This window comes from Galeopterus variegatus, unplaced genomic scaffold (assembly GCF_000696425.1).
Source record: "Galeopterus variegatus unplaced genomic scaffold, G_variegatus-3.0.2 Scaffold10600, whole genome shotgun sequence".
NCBI lineage: Eukaryota > Metazoa > Chordata > Mammalia > Dermoptera > Cynocephalidae > Galeopterus > Galeopterus variegatus.
In genome coordinates this window covers 16,116-25,035 of record NW_007736711.1, presented here as the reverse complement: position 1 = coordinate 25,035, position 8,920 = coordinate 16,116, and the positions used below count along the sequence as shown (strand labels likewise).

The 8,920-nt window shown below is 34.9% G+C and overlaps 1 protein-coding gene across 1 annotated transcript in view; it reads left to right on the top strand.

Annotated features, from left to right (window-relative positions):
- The window catches only part of PLAA (phospholipase A2-activating protein), a 43,074-nt gene that overhangs the window by 24,547 nt on the left and 9,607 nt on the right, over positions 1-8,920 (top strand). The window contains exons 5-9 of the mRNA XM_008594344.1: positions 4-60; positions 621-756; positions 3,088-3,257; positions 6,219-6,376; positions 7,082-7,301. Of these exons, the coding sequence (XP_008592566.1) occupies positions 4-60; positions 621-756; positions 3,088-3,257; positions 6,219-6,376; positions 7,082-7,301 (741 nt within the window). The remainder of the gene's footprint in view (positions 1-3; positions 61-620; positions 757-3,087; positions 3,258-6,218; positions 6,377-7,081; positions 7,302-8,920) is intronic.

The window sequence follows — 8,920 nt, the reverse complement described above, 5'->3', positions numbered from 1 at the left end:
AAGTATATTATGGACATACAAATTATATTTATAGCATATCTGTCTTTCCGAACTGTAGAGGTAAGATTATTGTATGCTCTGTATTTTAACATTTTGTATTGAGCATTATTCCATCCCATTCTTGAGGAGGGGAGGAGGGCTGATTACTTAAATCAGTTTACGAGTACTGTCTGCGACTTGAATAATTTAGTAACTTTATTTGCTAATATCTTTTTCCTAATGGAAAAAATTATATGGCTATATTTATATCACTTCAGATTAGATAAATGTGTTGTAAAAGTTCTTGGGTAACTGAGGAAAGACTCTAATTTATTGGTGCAAGATATGGGATGTAACATGAGATGAATTAAAAATATGATTTTTGGGGGGCCGGCCCATGGCTCACTTGGGAGAGTGTGGTGCCAAGGCCACGGATTAAGATCCCTTTACTGGTCATCTTATTTAAAAAAAAAAGATTTTTGAAGTTGTATATAGTATAGGAAAATATATATATAGTTTAAAACTAATTTTAAAACACTTTGAGGGTAAAAAAGTCAGTATATGTATCTAGAAAGTGGTATATATAAATGTACTTAATTTTATTTATTTAAACTAATTTTTCCTGTGTTTATTGATTTTAGATTTTGTGACAACAGGAGAAGACAGATCTCTGAGAATCTGGAAACATGGGGAATGTGCTCAAACAGTCCGACTTCCAGCTCAGTCTATATGGTGCTGCTGTGTTCTAGACAATGGTGACATTGTGGTTGGTGCGAGGTATTTATATTCTAATCAACCAATAAATATTGTGTCTCTGTGATTTTGGTAGGTACTAGAGTGTGCAGAGATGGGACATAAGGAATTTCAGGTGAGTTGGGGAGACTATCTGCACATTTCTATTACTGAACAAAACAGTGGTAGGTATAACAACTTTCACACTAATAATACATGATATATTATACCAGAGTTGTACTGCAAGTTGTGCAGTCAAAACATTGATTCCAAAAGTGTAGAGAAGGTAGAGATTGGTGAGGGAAAACTTTCTGGAGAAGAAGAAATGTGAGTTGGATTTTGAAAGATAATGAGTAAGAAAGTATGTGAGAATTTCTGTCAAAGGAAGCAGTATAAGTTTCCTTTGTGGGAACAAATGTGATGTGCACAGGAGATGAAGGGTGGTGGAGGACTAATACTGGGGAATAGTGAGTAATAGGTACAGTGGGGCTTAACTGTGGAGAATCTTGAATGCCAGGCATTTTTTAGATGCAGTGCTTGGAGTAAGTGGTTGTAGCTCTTGAGCAAGAAATGATATGATTAAAGCAGAACTTAGGAATTATTAAATATGTAGATTGGATTTAACTAGTAGTGACAAAAGACAGGAAAACAAACTAGAAAGCAACTGCAGTAGTATGCATGTGAAGTTATAAAACATTGGCAACATGATGCTAATGGATGGGAGATAAATAAATGAGATAATTCAGAGGAAAATTTATCAGGAAGGGGATGGAAAAGAAGGATAAAGCTTCAGACTTTTGGTGATTGGAAATCCCCATTACTTAAAATGGGGAAGTGGGAGAATTGGTTTGGTACAGAAGGTGATGACTTTGGCTTTATGTTTCTGAGGTCTGAGTGCTGGTGAGCCACACCATGCCAGTGGATCATAGGCGGTTGGACTGAAACCTAGTGTAAGAATTGAGACTAAGATAAAAATTTGCACAAAACTGCCAAAAGCAAGCTACAGCATACCTGTCTCTGAGGGAAGAAATATAGAGAGGAATAGAAGGCTAAGAACTGAATCTTGTGATATATTGTATATAGAGAAAGATAAGCCAGCAAGTTAAACAGAACAAAGGGATCTGATGTCACAATTCAGGGAGATGGAAAATGAGAGATTTTAGAGGGAGATGATCATCAGTGGTAAAAAAATGCTTAAGGGGTCATGAAATGGAAATTTAGAAAAGTATTTGGTTTTGGTTTAAAAGCTGTTATGAGTGACTCTTGACATCACATTTTGGTAGAAAATGATAGAAAAAATGGTAAATAAGAGGAGATAAAGGGTTGCTTAAGGAGATGGATAAAGGAAAGGTTTATAGATGACTGGTTGACATCACATTTTGGTAGAAAATGATAGAAAAAATGGTAAATAAGAGGAGATAAAGGGTTACTTAAGGAGATGGATAAAGGAAAGGTTTATAGATGACTGACATTGAAGGCAAGAAGAAAAAGAAATTGACAGCTATAAGGATAGAGTGTCTAATAAAGTAGAGGTATTTTATTTTTTGGCTGGAGCAGGGGTTGATTTGCTGGTTTACTTTTTTCATAGAGTGTCTAATAAAGTAGAGGTATTTTATTTTTTGGCTGGAGCAGGGGTTGATTTGCTTTTTTCCCCCCTAAGCATATTTGCAGTTGAAGGAAAAATAAACCAATTGAAAGAGCAATGTTGATGTTAGTGGAAGGTTAAGTAAGAAACAAAGTATTCTGTAGAATTGCATAGAATTAATACAATGGAAAATAGCTAAATTGGGTCTCCTACCTGAAACTTTAGAATTGATAAACCATGGAAGTGAAGTAATTTTTTTGAGAACAGAGGTTGAGGACTGCCATCTAGGCCAAATACAAGGCTGATTTTTTTGTTTTGTTTTTGTTTTTGTTTTTCTTTGAGGTTATATTGCTAATTACTGGCATAGTAAAGAAAGACCATGTTTCCCTGTTGAACATCTGCTATTTTATAAGCCTTATGTTGGAACTTTGAGCCCTGTATAAAGTAAACCAGTCCACTACTCTTCTCTGTACCATAATACCTATGTAATGTTGACTTTAAAAGTATATACTATATCTCTAGATTGTTATGATGGTAAATATTTAAGTTGGAATTGAGAATCGTACTAAATATATATTTCTCTGTCCTTTGCAAGTAACTTATTTCTTAAATAGTTGAAATAATAGAGAGTAGTTTGTGCTGAAGTCAGCATAGTGCTACACTCAGTAGTAAATACATAATAATATTTCTCATTCACAAATACAGATTATTTTTGTTTTGGATCATTTAGGTGTGAGAATGTTAATACACTATGGCAATGACTTTTAAAATCAGTTCATTTTTCCTTATAGTGATGGTATTATTAGAGTGTTTACAGAATCAGAAGATCGGATAGCAAGTGCTGAGGAAATCAAAGCTTTTGAAAAAGAGCTCTCCCAGGCAACTATTGATTCCAAAACTGGTGATTTAGGGGACATTAATGCTGAGCAGCTTCCTGGGAGGGAACATCTGAATGAATCTGGTAAATATTTCAGTGTATCTAGTAGTAAAAAATGCCATATTTGCCTTTTGGGATATTAAGAGTGATAAGAATAAAATGTTTTGCTAGTGTTTCAGTATTACTCTCACTGCCAGATACTGATTTTTAGAATTTTTAACATCACACAAAACCGCTATAAAAATCCATGTTCTTCTTGCCTCTGTCTCATAGTTTAGACTTTAAGTTTTGCATAAACAGGAATTTAAAAAAAACCCAAAACCTCCCAACACATAGCTCATATATAGAAGGCACTCAAAAGTCATTCATTTAATACTTTTTGAGTGATTGGATTCCCTAAGAGAGGTTTTACAGACTAAACATAAAAATGAGTTAAAATAAAGCAATGTCTGTTTAATGAGTTGGGCATTATTTGAGTTTGAAATCAGAGAACAAAAGTCATCTCAAATGAAATCTTGTGTTGGATATATCCCTGACCTGTTTATGTGTGTGCTTCTCAGTGCTTGGTTTATGGACCGCCTGAGGCTTCTGAGATACTTTCAGGACATCCATGAGGTCAAAACTAATTTTATAATACTAGATGTTATTTGACATTTTACACTATGTTAATGTTTGCACTATGGTACAAAAGCAATGGTGGGTAAAACTGCTGGCTCCTTAGCTCATAAATTAAGGCTGTGGCATGAAAGTGTTACAGTAGTTATTGTGTTCTTTACTGTCATGCAGTTGTAGTTTAAAAAAAAAACAAATTCCTATTTGCCCTTAAGAATATCCTTGATGGGGCTGGCCCGGTGGTGCACTCGGTAGAGTGCGGCGCTTGGGAGTGCCGCGGCGCTCCCGCCAAGGGTTCGGATTCCATATAGAGACCGGTCAGCTCACTGGTTGAGCGCAGTGCGGGCGCGACACTGAGGGTTGCAGTCCCATTGCCAGTTGGTGCGGGTGCGACACTGAGGGTTGTGATCCCGTTACCGGTCACGAAAAAAGACAAAAAGGAAAAAAAAAAAAAAAGAATATCCTTGATGAAGCATTAAAAATTATTAATATATTTACATCTTGACCTTTTAGTACACATCTTTTTAAATGTGGGTGACAAAATGTAAAGTACACATAAACTACACCAAAATACCATGATGTCTCAAGGAAAAGCACTTGTGTAGTCATTTGAGTTGCAGGCTGAACTACCCCCTTTTTCATGGAATACCATTTTTATTTGAAAGAATGACTGTGGTTATTCAGGCTTGAGTATTGGCAGACATTTTTTGAAAATGAACAAAGTGAGCATGTCACTTTAAGGAAAATAACTGACAATATTTGTTGCCAAAGATAAAATTTGAGTTTTCAAGTGAAAATTAAAATTTTGGAAAATTTTTATCTGTCTCCAGGATCTTGATAGCTTCCCAATACTTAAAGACTGTTCTAATGCTTTCAGTGGTAATATCAACAAATGCGATTTTTTGATGTTGAGTAATGTGTAAATAAGCAGAAGATCTGCATGAGGGAGTGAACCAATGTTTTCCAGCTTACCAGTACATGATGTTACAAACCCATACATGGGGAAAAGATGCATTCAAAGTGTAAGATAGACCAATGGATTTTAATGTAATAGAGCATGAAAGATTCATTGATACAGTTTCAGATTCTATAATGTAGCCTTTAAGGAACAATTACTTGTAAAATATCTACATTTTCTGAAAAGGCTGTTTAACTAGTCCTCTTTTTGAATTACCTATCTGTGTGAGGCTGGATTTTCTTTATTTACTTCATCCAAAACAACAAATTGCAACAGATTGAGACAGGTTAAGAGGGTAGATTAGAGGATGATGAACTAGACAAGAACTGGCCTATATCATACTCACGCAGATTCCACTGACCATTACTCAGTAATGTGACATCAAAGGATGCAAGGGGACTGACTGGTTAATGTCTCTGGCTAGAAAGCTACAGTTCTGCCCTTTGGAAGACGATCAGGAATCTTTGGAGGACAGTTTTAGCCTTGCTGAGAAGGTGACATTTGATTAAAGTCCTTAAGGAAACAAAGTAGCAAATCTTGCCAACATCTGTGTGAAGGGTGTCAGAGACTGAATGAATAGCCAGTGCAAGGGCTCTGTGGCTGAAGTGGGGTGATGAGGGGATGGTAGAAACCAGTAGAAGGTAAGGTCAGAGAGGATGGGGGCAGTTTATGTTTGGTCTTGTATACTACTCCAAGGATTTAGGCTTTACCAAGAGTAAGATGAGAAGTCATTGAACGGTTGTGAACAGAAGACTGTCAGGACTTACTTAAACTCTTACAATTCCTGTGGTTGCTGGGTTGAATATACTGGTCTTGTATACTACTCCAAGGATTTAGGCTTTACCAAGAGTAAGATGAGAAGTCATTGAAGGGTTGTGAACAGAAGACTGTCAGGACTTACTTAAACTCTTACAATTCCTGTGGTTGCTGGGTTGAATATATAATGCCAAGAGCAGGGGTAGGAGACCATTGAATCAATCCAACTGAAAAATGATGGTGGCTTGTACCAGGAGATAATGATGGAGATGTTGAGAAGATATAGTTTTCTGGATATATTTTAGAGAATGAGCTGATAAAAGTTGCTGAAGGATTGGCTGTAGGGCTGAGAGAAACAGGTATCAACTCTTCTACTTTTTGGCCTTGAGCCACTCGAGAGCCATTTACTGAAATAAAATGTGTTGGCAGCAGATACTCAGTAATAAAACTTGTTTCATTTTTGATGGACCAGTTTCTAGTAGAATCACGTTTTGTCAATTTTCCTTTATTTAATAAAATTTTCTTTTAATAGTTATTTTCTTTTGGTCACTTTCTAGTAGAATTACATTTTAAAATCTTTTGTTTAATAAAATTTTCTTTTAAACCAAAATATATATTCTGTTTTATGTGTAAATTTTAATGTTAAGAATTTTCTATCTAAATGTTTTTGAATTTTACTCTGCCATTCTACCTTTGATTCTTAAAATTTTTATTTTAAGGTACTAGAGAAGGACAAACTCGTCTAATCAGAGATGGGGAGAAAGTCGAAGCCTATCAGTGGAGTGTTAGTGAAGGGAGGTGGATAAAAATTGGTGATGTTGTTGGCTCATCTGGTGCTAATCAGCAAACATCTGGAAAAGTTTTATATGAAGGGAAAGTATGTTGACTTCTTTCTAATTACCATTATCTTAAATCATTAGGCAAATTAAATCTTTTCCTCATGCTGATAAAATTTTCTTTGGTTTTTTTGACATTTAAAAATACATTACTGTGGGAAAATTATATTTTTTTCCTTTCTTGAAATGGGCTTAAAAAAAAAATCTTTTCATATAGAGGGAGCTGCATTTGATAGACAAATTAGCTATTATCTGTCTTTTAGGGAGTTCCCATTCATATATTGTTCCTAATCATTTTGGATTAGGAGCCTCTGTGCCACCTTTTATCTAAAGCCTCATGCCTGGCTATATTTAACTTGACATGACATGAGCAATCCTGCAGGGCATTGCCTATAATACCAGCATATTTTGGTGAGTAGGGCATGGTAACAGCTGATGTTTTTGGCTGATCCTTTTTGAGATCAACCAGTTGGAAACCCTCCTTTGTACTTAGAATTAATGTGTAGTTGTAATCCATCCCCATCCCTACCCTCATTCTCAGTAAAATAGTAATCTTGCAGCACATGAAGATGGTTGCTGTTAATCTTATCTGCCAAAGAGGAAGATTTTTGCATTGCATTTTGGAGAAAGTTTAAGTACTATAATTATTAAAATAAAGAACACATAACACCTGTGTTATGTTACATATGTCATTAATATATATGAACAGATGGTAATCATTTATCTCCTTTATATTTCTGTTATAGGAATTTGATTATGTTTTCTCAATTGATGTCAATGAAGGTGGACCATCATATAAATTGCCGTATAATACCAGTGATGATCCCTGGTTAACTGCATACAACTTCTTGCAGAAGAATGATTTGAATCCCATGTTTTTGGATCAAGTGGCTAAATTTATTATTGATAACACAAAAGGTCAAATGTTGGGACTTGGGAACACCAGTTTTTCAGATCCATTTACAGGTAAGTTAGGATTTGTATTAAATCTTATGTACTTTTATCAGTATTGGTTGATTTTTTTGATGTGTTTAAAACTCATTATGATTAGCTGTTTAAATAAAAACCAAGATCTACAGCAGGCTTTTACTTCACATTCATATTTTTAAGTCTCAAATTATATAATAATTCTGTATTTTATAGAAACAATTTTAAATTGTTGTCTTTCAAAAATACAGCCACACTAAACTAAATAAAATTAAGAAAATTTAATTTAATCATTTGAAATAAAAAGAAACTTGAAAGTTTCTTAGTATATTTTCTCTTTAAAAATACATTGTGGTGAAATTTAGTAAAAAGAAATTCTGTTTTCAAATGAGGCTGAATTGGTTAGTTGTGCATCATATCTAGGACTGAATTATGGGTAGTTTTAGTTTATATGTGATTTGTATTACACATGTTCATTTTAAGTTGTTTGTAATATAGTATGCAGTATCTAAAATGTTATAAATGGGGTTAGGTGCTCATGCCCATCTGTAAGTTTTTATCCTAGTAGTATTAGTCTGAATTCTGGCTCCTAGGAAGTAGATTATCATCTTAGTAGTATTAGCCTGACTTCTGGATCGTGGGAACTGAGGTACAGGAGGAAATAAAATGCCTCCTCTTTTTGTAGGTACAGGGCCAACTCTACATAAAATTTTGAAATAGGCACCTTATTGTTAATGTTTTCCTGTTGTCGAAGTAGATTATCATCTTAGTAGTATTAGCCTGACTTCTGGATCGTGGGAACTGAGGTACAGAAGGAAATAAAATGCCTCCTCTTTTTGTAGGTACAGGGCCAACTCTACATAAAATTTTGAAATAGGCACCTTATTGTTAATGTTTTCCTGTTGTCTTTCTGACTCCATTTTTTATGTGCTAGTGTTCTTCCTTGTCCTACAAGAACTTCATATCCTCTCCTGTCTCAAATCCTTACATAGATCTGCTTTTTCTTTCCTCAGAGATACTTCATGTTCCCAAATCATCTCCTCTCCTCCTACTTCAAAATTCTGTTGCCCGTTCAAGTAATAAAGCTAACCTCACCTGATGCTGACTTAAAACAAAATTATTAAAGTAACTCAGTACTGAATTATAAATGTTGTAACCCTCCAAATACTTACACTTAACAAAAAAAGAAAAAAATTAGGTGCTTAGTACCTGAATATTTCTGTGGAGTTTCAGACTTCAGTAAAAAGAGTGAGCCCACATCATAGAGCTGTATTGTGGGGCACAGAACAGGTATTAAAGCAGCTGCTCCTTCTGGAAATCTAGCAACTACTTGGCTTGTTTTGCTCTTCAAAGACTCTAACTTTATAAGCATTCTTACATATCTTTTTGTGGACAACCTGATTATTTCCCTAGAGGTATTGATAAAACAAATTCACACACATTTGTAAACATAAGTGGAAATCTGTTTCCTTTGTAGCACTCATCTCTTTTCTCCAGGAGATTGTAAGCTTAAGTGGATATAAGTGATTTTCTTCCCGGCTGGATCCCCAGCACTGGGTATACTGTTTGGCACATGAATTAATGAAACCAGGGCTTCTCTAAAAGGTTAAGATTTAATGCCTGTGGGTTTTTTTTTTTTTTTTCATGACCGGCAACAG